The sequence below is a fragment of the Saccoglossus kowalevskii genome, chromosome 7 (assembly GCF_978046115.1).
Source record: "Saccoglossus kowalevskii chromosome 7, keSacKowa6.1, whole genome shotgun sequence".
NCBI classification, from domain to species: domain Eukaryota; kingdom Metazoa; phylum Hemichordata; class Enteropneusta; family Harrimaniidae; genus Saccoglossus; species Saccoglossus kowalevskii.
Genome location: NC_140647.1, coordinates 20,235,178 through 20,254,241, shown reverse-complemented (window position 1 = coordinate 20,254,241; position 19,064 = coordinate 20,235,178). Strand labels below are relative to the sequence as shown.

General features: G+C 33.6%; 2 protein-coding genes across 2 annotated transcripts; one reads left to right on the top strand and one right to left on the bottom strand.

The window, feature by feature from the left end:
• Positions 1 to 436: 436 nt before the first annotated feature.
• Positions 437 to 4,170, bottom strand: LOC102805261 (mitochondrial import receptor subunit TOM7 homolog). Its single transcript, XM_078005601.1, has 2 exons — positions 3,985 to 4,170; positions 437 to 797 (listed from the first exon to the last, which is right to left on the bottom strand). The coding sequence occupies exons 1-2, from the start codon at positions 4,085 to 4,087 to the stop codon at positions 733 to 735; spliced, it is 168 nt and encodes a 55-aa protein (XP_077861727.1). The 5' UTR covers positions 4,088 to 4,170; the 3' UTR covers positions 437 to 732.
• Positions 4,171 to 4,389: 219 nt separating this feature from the next.
• LOC100376189 (WD repeat-containing protein 75-like) lies at positions 4,390 to 18,722 on the top strand. Its single transcript, XM_002741209.4, has 17 exons — positions 4,390 to 4,480; positions 5,030 to 5,159; positions 5,457 to 5,522; positions 6,302 to 6,377; positions 7,098 to 7,329; positions 9,034 to 9,221; positions 9,678 to 9,833; positions 11,317 to 11,510; positions 11,792 to 11,979; positions 12,615 to 12,784; positions 13,699 to 13,894; positions 14,007 to 14,098; positions 14,261 to 14,347; positions 15,157 to 15,389; positions 16,156 to 16,284; positions 16,833 to 16,927; positions 17,463 to 18,722. The coding sequence occupies exons 1-17, from the start codon at positions 4,395 to 4,397 to the stop codon at positions 17,701 to 17,703; spliced, it is 2,559 nt and encodes an 852-aa protein (XP_002741255.3). The 5' UTR covers positions 4,390 to 4,394; the 3' UTR covers positions 17,704 to 18,722.
• Positions 18,723 to 19,064: the final 342 nt, after the last annotated feature.

Here is a 19,064-nt window from a genome sequence, read left to right as displayed (position 1 = left end):
TCATGGACAGAAATAACCGAAAAGGGAAAAAAACAGAAAAATGGTTTGGTTCGAGTGTAAATCTGTGTGTCAAATGAGGTGCATTTGTAAAATCTTTTTACACCCACCCGACAACCAACTGCTATGCAATACTACTGTCCGATTATCAATTTGTATTTAATGGTGAATGTAGTCTGACGCCATGACCAATATTTATCAATTAAGTTTCAGTGGGGGGTAGGGGGGTTTGGAAAAAAACTAAAGGAATTAAGTTTTTTATCCGACATCGATCTTTTGACGTCGTCCCTAAGGGAGAAGATATTAAACACGCTTAGACCACAGCTGTAACACAGTGCACATTTGTCTTCTACATGTATGTATGCTTCAACGAAATTTGATGACAGTGAGGATATAGGGTTAATGAAATAAAATAAAAACTATCAATTGCAAGCAACAGTTTTAACAATAACAAATAGGCTTTATAATCTCATTGCATGTTTTGTCATGTACATGTATTATCAAAAAAAATATTCAATAATTCCTGCTTTGTTAAATAGAAATATTCATTGTGATAACAACTTTATATCATCTATGATGGTAATGCTGGCACAATAAATCTCTGGTATCTATTTTAATGCGATCACACTTTCTATGGTAGTATCCATACTGTGCATACTTTCTGCTGGCATACAAGTTGCACAAAAGGTCTCAGAGTTCAATACATTGTCCAGGTTGAAAACATTCTCACTTATCCTATGCCCATAACAAGCTTAGCAGTGTGGGTTCTGGCATACCAGGGTCAGCTCCTTTCTTGAAACCTAAGTAAATAAAGAAAAGAAACATTTATTTGAATGTTCTGGGTTTTACCGCACACACATGTACATGTTACTGTAATATCCTTATTTAAAGGACATATGCTTAGCAGTGTGCAAGAGTTCACAAATGCATTTAATAGCAGGCAGTCATCCTGTAAGAACAGGCCAAAAAAAAAAAGAAAAAAGATAAGCACTGCAGCGAGACTGGCCTAGGCAGTCAAGAGAACAGAAAGTAGACATAGACTGCCAATTTGGGCTAATAGGCGCCCTGCTTAATCATAATGGTACTGATTTTGTTCCCGAGTCAAAATTGAATCCTCAAAAATAAAGTTGAGTTATTGCTGGAGAAGTTTGTCTTCAGGAAAAAACAATAATGTGACTTGATTCATATATAAAAATGCTGTGGCCCTTAGTTTTACATATATTCTGTTTGTAAAGTGTTAATTTCTACTCTCTAAATTCCACAACTAAAGTAAGATGACTTTTTCACTATATTCATGGCACGTCATTTTGGGCAAACTGATACTTAGTATAATATTGAAACAGGTTAAATGAATCTAGGAGTGATACAAATTACCATTTCATCAGAAAATTTCATTCGCAGGTTTAAAATTTACATAGACAAGGAGAAATATCAGTCTGTACACGCTTTCCTTATTCACTTGGTTTTATTTTTGCTTATTTTGCCAATTGTAAAGGTTAACAACAGAAAAACTTGTGTGTGAATTTCAAATTTGTATAATTGAAAAGTGGAATACTTTATTTTCGTTTGGAATTAAGTTATGCTATTTTGGCTGAAGGAATGATTCAGTAAAAATCCAGCAAATATACCTTTTTTCCTATATTTTACATTCAACTTGTCAAAAACAAGTGAAAATAAATTCCACACCAAACACCCAAAAAGTCTATTTACGCGAAAAATTAATTTCAGCTAAAATAAATTATTTTACAGTAAGCTCTCTCTTGCTGGCCTTTTAATCCAACAAGGAATTGCTTAACCCCAAACTCTGCTTCTCTGACCCCCAATATTAGACAAGGATCACAGTGTTCTCCACAGACTCCATGCCAAGCATTGTGGGTAATTTGCATAACACTACATCTAATTTGCATAATTGTATTTGCATAATAATTAGTTTCCCCAACAAACATTTTGAAGCAATAATTCTACAATAAAGAAGAGATATTTTTATATCTCATATATTTTATATAATTTTACTTCATTGTATTTTATGTGTGTATCAAGTCAAATAAAGTTTGTAATAGAACAGCAAAAAAATGGTAATATTTATAGCCAGTCATTGTATATATTGTTATTTATGGAGGTAACTGGTTCATCTGATGATCATTATTTTGTGTACAACAAGTTTTAGTGCCCATGTCACTGTCAGTTCATATGACGTGGGGAAAAACATTTTTTGTTTGAATTTGCAAAGTCAGCCAGATTGCAGGTTATCAAAATATGAAGAAATTAATATATAAATAATGACATTTTTTTCTACAACGGCATTTCAAAACTAAAGTCAGCGATTTTTCATTGATCTATCTATACCTTATGCAAAATGCTACGATCAACATACTAGTAACATTGTCAGCTGACTACATTGCATTGCATGGGTATTCAACGCTGCTGTTGCGATCATCGCTCCCGACTTTTTGGTTTAAAAATATACAAATTTAGAATGTTTTATTAATTAAAACAATTCATTGACGAAATTCCTAGAAATTCCATCAAAATCGCCAATGAGATGTTGTTTTTAAACATCGCGGAAAAACATGCACTCCCCCTTGTAACCCAGCATGCATCGATTGCGATGTAACAACATGCGTTATGTAACCTTAGGGCAGCGTTCCTCTGTAATGAGGCACTCTATGAATGAGGTATTTCTAGAGGTCAGGGTTCCTTTTTTCTTCGGCCGTCTCCTCTGCTGTTGAATCATTTTTGCTTCGATTTGCAACTAAATTTCACTTGTTTTTTTTTAATTCTTGTAAATTAGTTTCTGCTGATGGAGTAGTAAAAAAATGCAATTAACCGTAGTACAGCAAATCAGGATAGATCATCAAAATATTACTACCCAAGTATTTGTTTTTGGATTTGCAGGCTCTGCACCCTTGAAAGACTAGGTAAATTATTGTAGACTTCTGTTTTTATCACTGTTTTTGTAAGGCTAACAAAGTCGGTATTACCTTTCGATCAATACATGTTATTTTGTTAAAGATGTACAAGATGAGGCTGACACTTGTAAACAATAAAACAACTTGAATGAGCATCGCGAACAGAATTTCAAGAATCGCGGGCGAAACGAAAGTGACGCGGCTGATTGTCTAAGCAACGCGGGCCCGCAGTGCTTGATTGAACGACCTGGGGAGAACACTGGACCATATTTTAGAGAAAGAAAGGGTCCCAGTTGTGATAAAGATACACAGAATACATTGTCACCTCTTCTGAATTTTCTCCCCAAAATGTTAACGCAATCCCTGTCTGAGGCTGATTATCCAGCTATTCTGGGTACACTCAAGTATGGCCTTGTGAATTCGCTATTCAACTGCATGTACATAGTCAGCACAGAAATCTGTGGCTCTTTCTGTGACTTGAGAACGCTTCAGATCGAGTCACTAGTTTATTATTTGTAGTCTCAGGATCATTCATGTAGACTGCTTTGCTTCGAAATGTTTAATTTTTCAGAAACAAATATGCTGTTACCGGTATGTTGATTGTATCCATTGTACACATGCAAATTATGTATATGTTGTTATACATATTGGCTCTCCCTGCGAAGAACACTTAAATTTACAAAAAGCATGGTTACTAAACGGAACGTCGTTAATTTAATTTTGTACATCTACTCCCATAACCCGAACCCTAACCCTAACAATCCAATCCCCAATACAATCCCCAATACAATTCAATATGCCCCTCCAAATAATTATAAGTGACCTGAAGAGGGCTATATACAATTGAAATGGGGGAGAAGCCATGGAAGGCCGGGGCATGTTTTGGATTAGACTTATGGTAAGATGTTAATTAATACATACTCTTAGTTTGAAGATGATATTTAACAATGCTTGAAAACCAATCGTCCCAGGACGAACTCTGTCATCCAACTCCCTGGAGGGTATTTTGACCGCCGATCTCAAAAGAACGCGCGACGCCTGTGAATGTTTTACTTATGATGATCAGCAAACCACTCACCTAAATATAGTATAAACGGTACGTATCCCCAGACAAACACAGTCCGCGTAGCCTTCCATACTACCGCTAATCTCTTCTTTGTTTCTGGTTGCATTTTGACCATTTTGTATATGTGTAATCGCTAGATTATTTTGAAGACGAGAAATAGCGATGTTCAATGTTGAATGTCCAATGCCTGAAGTTGTTACTGGTATAGTAGTAACATATTCATGGTCACAATTATGCAATAAAAATCACGTTATTATTCTATCGTTTTAATTTGTTTACATATATTACTAATACAATTACAATTGTAATTTTTATGAGTTTAGAAACATTGGCGTATTCAAACATACGAACATAACCAATCTATAAAAATGTTGAACTGTCGCTTCACAAATGTTACATTTGTTAAATAAACAGAGGTCATCATGGCGGCGAACATGCGGTTTGGGATCGACACGTGCGCTGGTTCTAGTTTGATAAAAGAAAGGACTATTTTCTCTCATGATAACAAGTAAATATATCGTAATTGTTTATTTGTTTCATAAGCTTTCAACAAAATCAATGTGACTGTGTCGCTTGCTGTCTATTACATTCAAATAATTTAATGCCTTTACAGCCAGGACTCTGTTCATGTATCATATCTGTGTTTTCGTCGCATCGATAGGTGACTGGTCAAATGACCCCTTATCCGACGTACATTTAATAATAGTTAACGACACCTAAATGGTATAGTCCGACACGCAAGTTATTGGCAACTCAATTGACCACATCCCACGTGAATATATGAGAGTGTGTGCACAGTTCATACTACGTACTGCACGGTATGCAGCGATGGTATACCAGAATGATATCTGTTCAACTTGTCATCCAGCTTGTCGCCTGCATTGTACCTGTTCTGTCTTTGCCATGTCCTTTTATTTGGATAAGTGCTAATGAAGGTCATCCGTCATGCACTCAAAGCATAATGTAACAGTTATATTATACAGTCGTCAACTGAATCAGATACTTAGTAAATTATTGTCTTTCATTATCTATTATTTTTGTTACATGTGCGTTGTAGGTATCTAATCTGTTGTTTTGGTCATGTGATCAAAGTACTTGCAATTGCCACTGGTGAATGTTTACATGAATTAAGAGGCCACCAGGAGTATGTTACCAGTGTTGTTCTCAACCCAAGTAATAAATTACAGGTAAAATGCTTTCTTATTGACTTGAAATAATATTAAAACCATATTCTATTTATAATTGTACATGTATCTGACAGACAAATTTTGTACTCCATGCATTATGATTATCAAAAGGAGCAATTTTGTGGCATTCCAACCAGATACATCCCCCATGAGAGCATTTTTGCATACTGAAATTTACTTGCCATTTTATACACCTGGAGCCACTGTTTAAAATCTTGTCTTCTGAATGACACATTTTTATTTTTTGATTTATTCATGATTTACATTTTGATGGTTTGTTTAATTATTTTCAACCAGCTTTTTTCAAGTTCATTGGACGGCACAGTAAAACTGTGGGATTACACAGATGGTATTCTGTTCAAGGTAAATCCAAGCTTATTTCTCTGAAATACTTTATTTTCACTTGGAATTAATTTTCGCTGAAGAAATGATTCAGTGAAAAAATCTAGCTTTATATAAACTAGCTTTAAATATACTTTTTTTTCTATATTTTACATTCAACTCATCAAAAATCTGTGAAAATAAATTCTACACAAAACACACAAAAAATCTTTACAGCGAAAATTTATTCCAGCTAGAATTAAGTATTTTACAGTATAAAAACAACATGTACAATGTACATTCACTATTTTTTGTGTTGCCACAGTCAGGTATGAAGTATGCTGTCATTAATCAAATCATAGACCTTAGAAAACAGGTCTATGATCAAATAAACAAATGTTAACAGATTTTGTCACAAATATGTGAATGTACTGTGTGTTAGCTGGCTTCTGCTAACCTTTAGTCAGTCATCAATGGCATGCAAATTTCATTTAGATTTTGCTACAATAAAGAGTAAACTGCAAACTATTCCGCGAAAGTGGTCATTATCTCCTCAGTTTAATTAATATGAGGGTTTTTCAGACAGGGTTTAAAATGTGTGCATGTAATCTGGTTCATGTACATGTATATTGTCACAAAAATGTTATCAGGAGAATTTATTGCTTGGTGTAAAGTTTGTGTTACAGTAGCACAATTCACTTAGCACAATGTTTTGTTTCATTTTTAATGGAAGGCCAGGTTGGGGAGAATTTCATGTGGCACACATATTTGATGACTGTATATACAATGTATAACGTCAGTATTATTTATTATTTTATTAGACATATCACATTGGTGTACCAATACATGCATTATATGTTCCTGTTACATCTAAGAGTTTATATGTTACTGTTAAAGGTAAGATTCTCACAATGTACATGTAATTAATGAATGATAACAACTTTAAACTTGATATAATCATTTACATTTATTTGTTTGCGTGACACTGACTTTGGAAAGTATAGTAGTAAGGTCACTAAAAATTGCAAAACAATGAAAAACTCAACATCAAATTACAATATTTTTATTCCCACTTTGTATGATCTGAGTTGTATTGGCTTTGGATTTTGTACAGGAAGTTCATAAAAAATCGTCATAATTCTAAAATTGAATTCAGTAGCCCAAAAGTACGTTTGATTTGGTGATTAAACACCACAAACTTCAGTGCAAGTTTATAGCTAGCTTCAATGCTCCAATATCTTAGGATTTGTTGTCAACTGATTTTACCGTTTTTTATGGTGATCACAATACTCAGTGGGAGGTGTGCTGCATAAAATACAATGTAGAAATGCAACTTTAAGCATACACAAAAACATGACAATACACCATTAATTGTATTCCTCATATATATATACAATGTATGTATGAAAGGTCGCTGTCTTTTTTTTTAGTAAATGCTTCAAGATAACACTGCAAATACAGTTATACATATATTAGGGCATTAATAATAATTCTTATTTCTGTAATTTTTAATAATATATATATATCGGTATTATATCACATCATATTCCAATGACACTATACTAAAACATCAGTAATATTTGCTCTAGTCTAAAAAATATCTTTGTTTTCTTACAGAGGACAAGAGATCAACTGAGAAGCCTTACAAATTTAGTTTGAAACAATTTGTTTTACCAAAGTCTGCTAATAAAAATATAAAACTAGGTGAATCATCTACAATTTTTTCTGGGATGTATATCAGGAATCAAAAAAAGGTTTCCTTTGGTGTGAATGCTGAATTCGTAGCTGCTGTATCAGGGAAGGAATTATTTGTTAAAATGTTGAAGAATGATTCAACTGAAATGAGATGGTAAGTGGGGGAAATAAAGTAAAATTTAGATATCTCCCAGTAATCTGATTGATTCTTGAGAGCTGCTCAACTATTTGATATCAGCTGACAAATTGTAAATATTCTAAAATCTCAAAAAAAAAACATTGTTTTTTTGGCAGTTGGATTGACTATCATGAATTTTGTTGTCACCACCTTTTTGACTCCCATGTGCGAAGCACAAAAGGGAGTCTTTGCAGTTACCCTGTCTGTATGTATGTCTGTATGCATGTATATCTGTCTGTCAGTATGTATGTATGTATGTCACTTTTTTTGTTCCACCGTTATCTCAAGAACCACTAATCAATTTTGGTGAAACTTTGTACATAGATGCTCTGGGGATAATGCGCAGAGTTGATTAGATTTTGGTAAATAACCATGAATATTAATTACCTAATTTGCATGATAATTAGCTGATTTTTAGCTGTTCCATGACTGTTCAACTGATATTTGAAGAACCACTCATTGGATTTTGATGAAACTTGGCACATGGATGCTCTGAACTAATGCGCAGATTTGATTAGTTTTGGGTAAAAATTTGTTTATATTAATTACCTAATTTGCATAATGATTAATCAATTTTCGGCTTTTCTACTGATATCTCAAGTACTAATCATAACATTTCAATAAAACTTGGAACATAGATGTCATATGACACTGCACAGACCTGATATTTTTTAGGGAAATATCAGTACATATTAATTACCTAATTTGCATAATTAATTAATTTTCAGCTTTTGGTATTTCAAGTAGTAATGATCACGTTTCAATGAAACTTGCGACATAGATCTTCTAGGACTATGCAGAGAGACCTGATTAATTTTGGGATAAATAATTGTGCATATTAATTACCTGATTTGTGTAATTAGTTAATTTTTTGCTGTTGCACTGATGTCTAAAAAAACACTCACTGGATTTTAATGAAACTTTTAAAGAGGACCCATAACATTTCAATGAACCTAGGACTATACACCATATTATTTTTTGGTAAATATTTATGCTTCTTAATCACCCAATTAACATAATTAATTAATACTGATATCTCAAGTATTGATCATCACATTTGAATAAAACTAGGTACATAAATGCCCTAGGACAATAGACAGCCTGATTAATTTTGGGTTAAAATATTAATTCTCTAATTAGCATAATAATTAATAATTTTTTGGGTTCTAATCACATTTCAATGAAACTTGATACATTGTGCAGACCTTATTAGTTTTACACTTAAATCTGTTCATATTAGTTTTGATATTTGCATAATTAGTTTTCTGCGTTTCCTTCAATATCTCAAGTTAAAGTAATTTTGAATTAATTTTTAATGTGTCTCCAATACTCTCAGCAGACGGGAGTTCTTTCTAAGCTTTCTTTGATTGTTTCTGACATGAACATGGCTACATTGGTGCCAAGTTGAGCTAAGTTTGCTATGCTTGTCTCAAGATCGTAGGGCATTTGGTACGAACTAGATCAAGCAAACCTTTATAGGAGACGTACAACTAAGAATGTTTTTATTATCAATACGAGATCTATTCTCTTGTATTTCAACCAAATGTCTGAATTGTTGGCATGATATTTGATTTGGGTAACTTAGCTGTTGCATGTTTTTTGTGTGCCTGTTTGTGACAGTAATACAAACAACACTATCAACTTTTTGTTGACATTTCAAACATCGGTTTATTATTGTAGCTTTCGGATCACCAAGAAGAGTTTCACTAGTGTTGTATGCCATCCAACCGATTACTGCATTGCAACAGGAGATGGAACTGGGCAACTTCTTCTATGGAGGAATTTTACTGAACCGGAGAAAAAAGTTTCACAACATAAAAATCACTGGCATTCAAGAAGTTTACAGGACATTTGTTTTTCAGCAGAAGGTGAGTTTACACACTTCATCTGGCTGGGACCACCCACCTTAAGTTATGGACCAGAAACTGATGTAACTTCTTGTCAGGCGATGCGTAGGTTGGAATTCCACCATGCACAGTATTAAAAATGCTTTCCTTATAGGATTCCTTAAGTTTTCTTCTTTTGAGGCTGTCCCACTTGCAGCAGTTTCTAAACAATGAGAATATCTTAAGAAAATCCACTAACCTTACTATCATCATTGTTTAAGTGAATAAGATTTTTTTTTTCTGCATGAAACATCAATTGAGTGTGTATTTCACTTGTAAACATCAGCTTGGACCAGGCCCACTCTATTCCTAATCAAAACAAAATTACATAACATTTTCACTAGAATCAAATGAATCAGTCTTGGCATATAGCTTTGCAAAAAGTATGTTTATTCTTGAAATGTGGCATACATGACTGATTATCCTCGTACCTTTCAGGTTCCTATATCTACACTGTTGGTCTGGAGTGTACAGTAGTGCAGTGGCAATATGAAACCAATCACAAGTCATTTCTACCGAGGCTCGGCTCACCTATATGTTATGTTAGCTGTTCTGAGGACAATTCCTACATTGCAACGAGTCATCTCGATAATGGTAAATAGCTCACCAATGAAGAGTTTTCTTGTTAAGGACAATTTGTTGGTGTAGAGAGTAATTAAAAATGATTAAATATTGTCAGAATAATAATGGAATTAAATTTGTTGAATAACCGCAGAAGATGTATACATAGTATACTGTGTGCTTACATGTGACAGAGATGTGTGTACGTTCAAAATTAGTCACATTCTAATACTGATATATGTAGTAAGTTTACGTAGCCAGTGATTTAGATACATGTAATTATCACCAACTGATAATCACCCATTACAGAATAGCCTTGTTAAAAGATCATTAATTGTGTTGTAATCATTACTGACATCAAAATTATCACTACACATATACCACATTCAAAGTGATGCATGTGTAGTGGTAGCCTGACAAGTTGCTGTAGGTGGCGCCCTGGACTGCTGCTGTGGGTGGGGATCGCCAACTTGTCAGGCCAGTGTAGTGGGTTCAGTTTATCAGTAAATCTCTCAAAAAACATTGTTTGTTATTGATGGATGGTACATACATTTATTGTATCAAAGCATTATCAATGGCATTGTAAAGTGTTAGCACACACTAAGTCACTGCCCACAAAAGGCCAGTAAACTAGTAATTGTACTGGCATTCTGATTGGTCAATCATGCTCTCATTCTTTGTTAGTCCCCGTTCGGACGCAGTCCGAAAACAGGGACTTATGTTTTGACCCTTGTGTTTCTGTGCGTGCGTCCGGACCTGTTCTTAGAAATGCCTGGACCAATCATAATCAAACTTCACACATACATCATACATGATACATATGCACATCGATTTGTTTCACGATCTGATTCAAGACGGCCAAATAGCGGCCATTTTTATACTGAAAATCATCAAAATAAGTATTTCTCCTGATGCACATCATTTTATTTTTCAGATTGGATTCAAAATGGCTGACTGGCGGACATTTTGTTTTAATAAATAGGCTTCTAGAGCCATATCTCTGACATGCTTTGACTGATTATTTTCAAATTTTATATATTCATTATACATTATGTTTATAGATATATGCATGTAATCAAAATGGCTGCTTTTGTTTTAATTAATGCTGAACCAGAGCCATATCTCTCAATGTGGACAAGTACTCGTTTGACGATCAGATACAAAAGTCAATCATTTTAATGTTAAACAATCATCATAATCATATTCCTGACATGGTTATATTCCAGCTATATTACTATAAACAAAACTATATATCTAAAATTCAATAACTTAACGAGGACTGTGCCATGCATGGCTTGTTCTTTTTCCTTTGTTACCTTACATCAGCGCTTCATGCTCGTGGCACGAAATGTTTTCAAATTATATCACTAAATCGCATAAATCCAGGGCTACAACCAAACAATGACTTCATTTCACCTACTGGCATTACAGAATTTATTCATCTCTAGTGGGGACCTAACTTGATGTATTCTATCTAACCATTTATTACATGATACATATTTCTATTTTCTTCCAGCAATCCAAGTATTATCAAATGGTAAAATAATTCAGACATTTCAAGGACTAACAAGGGAGTACCTACCTCAGCATGGTAATGACGTAATCCCTACCGGTGTGGTATTAGATCCACGATCTCACTGTGTTGTATTAAATGGTAAACCAGGACATTTGCAGTTTTATGATATGCACACTGATAAACTCCTCTATAATGTAAGTTGTAACGGTAATTTCTACAAAAGAGCTAGTCCATCTCGAATAATATTTTTAAAAAATGTGATCATCTCTTGTGACAAAAGGGGAAATTATGTCACATGATCCTAAATCAACTAAACTTATAGAAAAAAATAATATAAATTAGAAAAAAAGGTTGCATTAAAATGTTGGCATAAAATAATTGAGGGGTTTGAAAGCTAATTATTTGTAGAAAAGTTGTAGAGATAATATTTAACTAAACTTAGCACATGTATAATGTTTTAACATTTTGTTCTCAGCTGGATATTGTACGTCAAAACTACATAACAGCAGATGCCCTCCATAACACTTTGGTACAGACAGATGTGGAAAAAGCTGCATTTGATTGCCATGGAAACTGGTTGGCGACAGTTGAGAGGAGAGATGATGGCGTGACTGCCATGGAAATGAGACTGAAATTTTGGCAATGGAGTGATAAGAAACAGAGGTTAGTTATATTTAATCAAATAATTATTCAGTGGTGATAACATCATGGTATGGAATCTACTCGTGAAACTATCAGGCCTTGCCTTTTACCTGAGAGCTATAAATTGCTCTCCAGAACACAGTTATCCGATTAATTAAATCGTTGAGTGATAATTATTTAGCTCTTCTTGGTCTTGATTGCTTGAGTGATAGACTAGTTGAGTGATCACTCGCCTAAGTAAGTAAAAACTGAACACTGCATAATGGATCAATGTTTCTTGTACTTCGCAATAGCTATAATCAGGTTAGAGATACTGAATTGTTCGAGTTACCAAAAACATAGAGTTACGAAAATGACCATGCCCTTATTTCAGATACCTCACTTCTGTGAAATCATGTCCACATTGTAACTTGATGTTTATTTAACAGTTAACAGAACTTCTCGTTACAGGCAACCTATACATTTTTTCAATGTCCACATTTAAGTAACTCAAACTTGAATTAACAATTAACCAAACTTTGAGTTACGGGCAACATAGAATTTTTGTTCTGTTTTGTTAAACGTTGTATATTTCCCGCAATCTGAAGTTCAATTAACTGATAATTAAAATTGAAGTTACTAAATTGGAATGTGCGTTTCTTTTTCTTTTCTTTCAGTTTTGTTTTAAACACAAGTATAGAATCACCCCATCAAGATAAAGTTACAGCCATGTGCTTCAGACCGGCGAACAATAAAATCAATCCATCAGGAACACCAATGGCTGTCACATCAAGTAAAGACAACAAGTTCAAGATTTGGATTCTAATCGATGATACCGATATCTACCGTAAGTACCATAAAGTGAAAAATAGAAGCAGTATGCTTCTGCTGACGTTAGTTCAAAAATACCAGGATATCAGGAGTTTGTTGACAAATATTTTAACTATGGTATATCAACATGGTACTATATCTTGTCACCGGGACATAAAATTGTAGGCAGCTCGTACAATACCCAACTCCCATACAGACAATTCGGGGCTTTAAATTTAAAGACTAAAATCATGGTAGCCAAGCTCAGTACCATTTTAAAGACCTGATACTGTAAAATGACTAATTTTCACTGGGTTTAAATTTCGCCGATTTACCATTTCAGGCATAATCAGTGGGTTTTAAATTCACGGTTTCGTCATTTAGATAATGTGTTCTATGTTAAATTTTACATATTCACTGTGTTTTAATTTAGCGCATTTTTCCAGTCAGCGAAAAAAGCTAAATTAAAACCCAGTGAATAATTACCCCCTTTACAGTAGTTTCATGGTATTATCAGGTAGTCCATCAGGGTTTAGTTGATTCTTGCAGCCAGTATTAATGTCATGAAAAATATTGTGTATCCATTTGGGGGAAAAAAATATAAATTTTGTGTAAATTATCAATAGTCTAGCTGTGCTCCTAATTTTACATATAGCCCTATAGACAAAAATTGGTAGTCTATGTACCTATGGCTGCTGGTAACTTCAAATCTTGAAATTTGTATTGCAAATATTTTGATGTTTTCTTTATTTCATCAAAAAAATCAACTAAATGTTCAGAATTTGATATTTCTTACAGATTTGTTGATAAAATGTTTCAAATTCTGATTAATCACTCATGGACAAAATGGAGAGTGGCTTTATAAACTACCGTAGTTTCTACTAAACTCTTGTCATTCACTATATTCAAATAACTAAAAATTGTAAACATTATTGGATGCATCCTTTTCAGGTAAAAATGTTTGTTGGACTTGTCAATCTGTTGGTTTTTATCACGACTTACCAACTGGTAGTATTGCGTTCTCAACCGACGGTTCTCTGCTAGCAGTCGTGTGTAGTAATATTATTACACTGTGGGATCCTGACACGAACGGTCTAAAGACGAGGCTATGTCAACCTGTAATGACAAAAAGAAGATACGCTTGTCAGTAAGTATTATGGGTGAAATATTATAAATGGATTTTAGCTCAAAAATTGTGATACTGTGTTTATGCAATCTGTATTAACATGTTCTAATCCATGTATTTCTTTGTATCCCAGTCAAGTCTTATTTGGGAATGGATCCTCGTCGCATTGTCTTGTAGCTGTGTATGATGATAACATAACAGTCTGGAATCTTCTCACCTGTTCAGGTATGTCTATTTCCCAAAAAAGTGTTGAATAAATCACTGTACAATCAATGCTGACGAACCAGTTTGGACAACTGAAATTTATTCCCGTTTATATGCGTTTTTTGTAATCGCCAAAATTAAGAAGATGTCTCTTTATACTTTTATCTATATTTCTTCTATTAGTTTCCTGGTCTCTTTACCTGGATGTGAGTTGTCTAGTGAAGGACCCGTCTACTGATTACTTTGCTGCCTTTACCAACCAATCAGACGGTAAGTAATCTGTTACACTGTGTGAGGTATATAAGTTATGTTATGGTAAATTTGTTTCGGTCTGCCGACGTGAGTAATGCTGATGCAGTATGGTAAGAGTGAAACGTAACATCAAAATTGTGATAAGTTTAAATTATTGATGACATTGACACTCGCTTTATAAAATACAAGTTTTTATGAAACGGCCAATCCAGCTTGGAAGTTAAGTTATGCCATGGTTGTACTATGTCTTCTATTCTGACATTACAATCATTAAAGGCAGTGGTCATCGTCTAACGCATCTTAAAATTTTGTATAAACAAACAACGTATTTTACATGTGTTGTGTATGTCGATATGAATCGCATATTGAACAGCATGTGGCACGACAATCACTGCCCTTTAAAACTATTAGTGCAACCTGTGTGCATACTTTCATGATGACTTTATTATTATAAAATTTCGGCAACAATTATTTTACAAGATTCATGTCGCCAGGTCTGCACAATCATATTCATTCAGAAAAATTATTCTATTCCGTGCGTGCCTCGATGTTGTGGTATGATGTAAACAAATTAAAATGGTGCAATCTACACCACATTTAATATTAAATGTGATACACGTTTTTATGGGCAGATTGTATTGTTTTTAATGTAATACAAGTCAACTCATTCTCACTAACATAGAAGTCAAATGCAGACATGGTCTGATTGGTCAGAGTGTTGTCAACTTTGATTTCAAATCTGGAAACTTTTATGAAGTTTTTTGTGGCTTCCATGGAAGAAGAAAATTTGCTTAATTCATACAAGTGCCTTGTACTTTTATTTTCAGTATATATATTCAAAGCATCGGAACAGAATGCTAAACACATTTACAATCAAGTGAGCAAGTCTGCTGTAGTGGCGGCTATATTCGTACCTCATAAACAGACTCAAGATGCTACAGATGCATTACCATGGCAACAAAAATCCCAACTATATTTCATCAATGAAGACCAGCAACTGAAGTCTTTGCGGAGCATACAGGAGTTAGACAAGAGGCAAAAAATGCATGCACCTAGAAAGGTAAAAAGCAACATTTCTACATCTTGGGATAAATTTTTTTTTTTTAGCTCCACTTTCATGACAGGTGGAGCTGTTAGTATAGGTGATTGTCATTGTTGTCGTCCAGTGTCCTGTATCAACTTTAATTTTTCAAGTGACTTTAACTCCATTGCTTATATGTTGGTTGGACCTCTATGAGATTAGAGCATTTTGTGACGATATGTTCAATTCTCCATTTTTAATGAATATTTTTGTGATTTTGGGTTAAAAATTGTTATATTCAACTAGTCCTTGAAAATTGTTACTCAGATTGTTTTCATTACTCAGTATATAATGTATATTTAAAATTCTAGGAATTTTAATTTTTGGTGTGAATGGGAATGCTTTTTTTGATGACTTCTTGAAAACTACTACTCAAATTGCTTTCAATGTAATACTTGTAGTACTATGGGTGCACTCTTATTGGACTTGATATTTCATGGCAATATCTTCAATTCTGTAATTTCAGCGAGTATTTTTGTCATTTTTGGTCAACAATTTTATTGTTGAATTCTTCTTGAAAACCCACTACTTGGTAAATGTGTACTCTGGGTGAACCTTTATTATATTCAAATATTTTGAGATGACTGTTATGTAACTTGTTATAAGGTATATAAAATTATGGATGTAGTTTACAGTACCAGTTAATTTTTAAATTCCTCAAAAAAATTTTGAAAATGAATTGCAATTAGAATTTTTGCTAAAACGTCAGTGCAAATTAATTTAATTTTATAATGTCTATTTTCAGAGTGCAATACAGGAGAATCTTCCATCAACTCCGTTCTCCAAGTTTTTGGAGACTTATCAGACTGGTGGGAAAAGGAACCCTAGTGATATTAGTCTACATGGTAATCCTGGATCAGTTGCTGCAAGAGAGGTAACAATTATGTGATTTCCTGTTTTTAATATATATAGATCGAGAAAAATCTTGTTTTCAGATGTTTTTAAATATGAGTTGACTAGAGAAAGTGGTATTGTTCCGGCTGGCACTTTCAAACTGTCCAGTTATAATCCATACCGTTTTGTTTCTCACAATCTAAATAAACTGCTCACTTATGATTTATTTGATACTTTTTATAGCGTGTTTGGTATTACAGTAATAAGAACAGTATAGATGCAACAGTTACCACTGTATTCAATATTTTGTGACACATTCTGAAATTCATACTAGTTCTTTGAAGTGCTGAAAATATTAGGCCAAGATACAGAGGACAGCAACAACTCAGTGGGCAGACACAATATATTTTAGCTACAAATTGATGTTGAAATTAATCATGACAAAGATATCACTTTTAGAAAAATAATGTTACGCCTGGTTCGAACTTGCATGGTCACAATGATAACCAGATAACCAGCCTCTGCATCCCATGTATGCATTGATCTTCCATTGAAAAGTACCCTATATCGTGTGCTTGTTCATTTCAGATAATGAATACACCAGCACATGTGCTGCCACCAGTCAGTTCACTTTGTAATTCATTCATGAAGATTCTGCTTATTCCAAACTCAGCCACCAGCAGGTAAATACAAACTCATTTATTATTGTTGTGATAGGCTATTGTAGAGTTCTTTAATGAAATATCAATCACTCTCATTTACATGAGCAATTGGCGGAGACTTGGCTACATGTCAAATTTTTATGTCTAATCCCCAACGTTTTTTATAGAATCATTTATTTTGATGGGAGAATGTTAGTAAAAAAATTTGATAACCGTTATGATTTCTGAATGGATATTAGACAGTAAAAAATTAATATGAAAATGACATGATTTTATGAATGAGTCTTCAACTGCTTGTCACATCCATCACTAGCTCATTTGTCTACTTTCAAGTTTGGTCAATAAATGAATGCGAGTTGGAAATTCCCATCCAGGGCATAGTGCAGTTCCAGATCACGTCATTTTATGCATTGATGCCCAGTCCCAAGTTTCTAGTTGTCAAGCTGATCAAGTTTAAACCATGCTGAAATCCTGACATGTAAACTATTTGTAGTTACATGTATATCTGCTTCCTAGTACTTTAAAGTTCAACTAAGTATGTTATTTTTTTTCACAGAATTGATGATACAGAATCTGATGAGGAAAGTAGTACAAACAATCAGACATCAGACTCTGAAGAATCAGAAATGGAAGAAGATGGTCTGAGGACGAATACCGATCAATCAAAAGTCATTGCACTGAATGGCAGTACTGAACACTTTACCCAGATTGATGCAAAACAACTTGAAAAACAATCTTCAAAAAGTTTTAGTTGGATGAAAAGATTTTTCAAAACATTACACAGTGAAAAAGAATAAAAGGAAATCCTTTTAGGTTGTGTTTTTTTTTTTTTTGTGTATCATGAAACGACTTTGAAAAATAGCATGCGAGAGTTTGAAACTGATCTTGTACAAAAACAGCGTCTAACATAATTTTGGAAAACCATTGATGGTATCCATTGGTAAATAAGTGTATATGCATTAATGTGGCACTAAAACATTCTGTAAAACATTGATTAAAAAAACACTAATTTTTCTGATTTAGCAAAACTGTTCATGTACTATTATTACAATATTTCAGCAGTAAGTTTGAGATTTATTTCATGCAAACTTGCCAGCTAAATACATTCACAGACAATGGAAAATCAAAGAAAACTTGGAAATAACTCCTGTGTGCTGAGAGACTTGAAGGCACATGAAGTAAAATTAGGGAATATTTAAAATTGAATCAAAATATTAGAGACCTGGAGACTAAATATAAGTCTGCTATTTGAGATGAACAATGTAATCCCAAGTTTATAATGCGCACAGAAAATTAAAACAAAAATAATACATTGTACATAATTTGAGATTCCGGTATCAGAAATTGCCCAACTGTAATCAATATGAATTTTTTTTAACCGTAAAATAATCCACTTCACACGGGTGCATTTACATACGTAAGTTTCAAACCCTTGTATCTATCGTTTAGATATCTATGGAAAAGCTAAAAATAGGCTAATTTACGCAAAATAGACAATATACACAGATTTCAATCAAAAGCCATACAGTCTTGTGGGGCATCCAAGGTCAAAATTTCATTGAAATAAAGTAATTGTTAAGATGTCTGAAAAAGCTGAAATTGGCAAATTAGGTTACTTAGAAATCATGACTTCAATACAAAACTAAGTCTTTTGCACCGTTCACCAGAAACCTATGTACATAATTTCATTGAAATTCTATGATTATTGGCTCTTGGGATAATTATGCACTGATTTTAACCCCAAATTAGGTCTGCATTGTTCCTGGGCACCAATGTACAATGTTTCATTGAAATAAAAAGATTATATTTTATATAATGTATATTTTATATAATTATATTTTATATAATGTATAGATTTCACCCCAAAATTAGGTATCTATGCACAAAGTTTCATTGACATGGGATGATTGTTTCTTGATTTAATGGTGGAACAGTCGTGCATACATACATACAGACCCGGTTACCACTAGGACCATTGTTTGCTTCAGTCAGTAAGTGTACCATAGTGTATTACATTGATATTATTATACTATTTTAGATGAGAAATGAGTAGGATATCTGGGCAAGGAATGCCATAAATAAGTGTTCCGGACAAAGCTGAACAACTCTTATGAGTGTGCATGTTGAGTATTTGGGTATACCTAGAATTTATACAGCA

What these genes read in the sequence shown, in the direction of transcription:
- LOC102805261 (XM_078005601.1), bottom strand. Translation starts at nt 4,087, where the DNA reads ATGGTCAAAATGCAACCAGAAACAAAGAAGAGATTAGCGGTAGTATGG. An exon ending in ACCGTTTATACTATATTTAG is followed by an intron (nt 798 to 3,984) that starts GTGAGTGGTTTG and finishes TTATTTACTTAG; the next exon opens with GTTTCAAGAAAGGAGCTGAC.
- LOC100376189 (XM_002741209.4), top strand. Translation starts at nt 4,395, where the DNA reads ATGGCGGCGAACATGCGGTTTGGGATCGACACGTGCGCTGGTTCTAGT. An exon ending in AAAAGAAGATACGCTTGTCA is followed by an intron (nt 13,895 to 14,006) that starts GTAAGTATTATG and finishes TTTGTATCCCAG; the next exon opens with TCAAGTCTTATTTGGGAATG. An exon ending in CTTTACCAACCAATCAGACG is followed by an intron (nt 14,348 to 15,156) that starts GTAAGTAATCTG and finishes TTTTATTTTCAG; the next exon opens with TATATATATTCAAAGCATCG.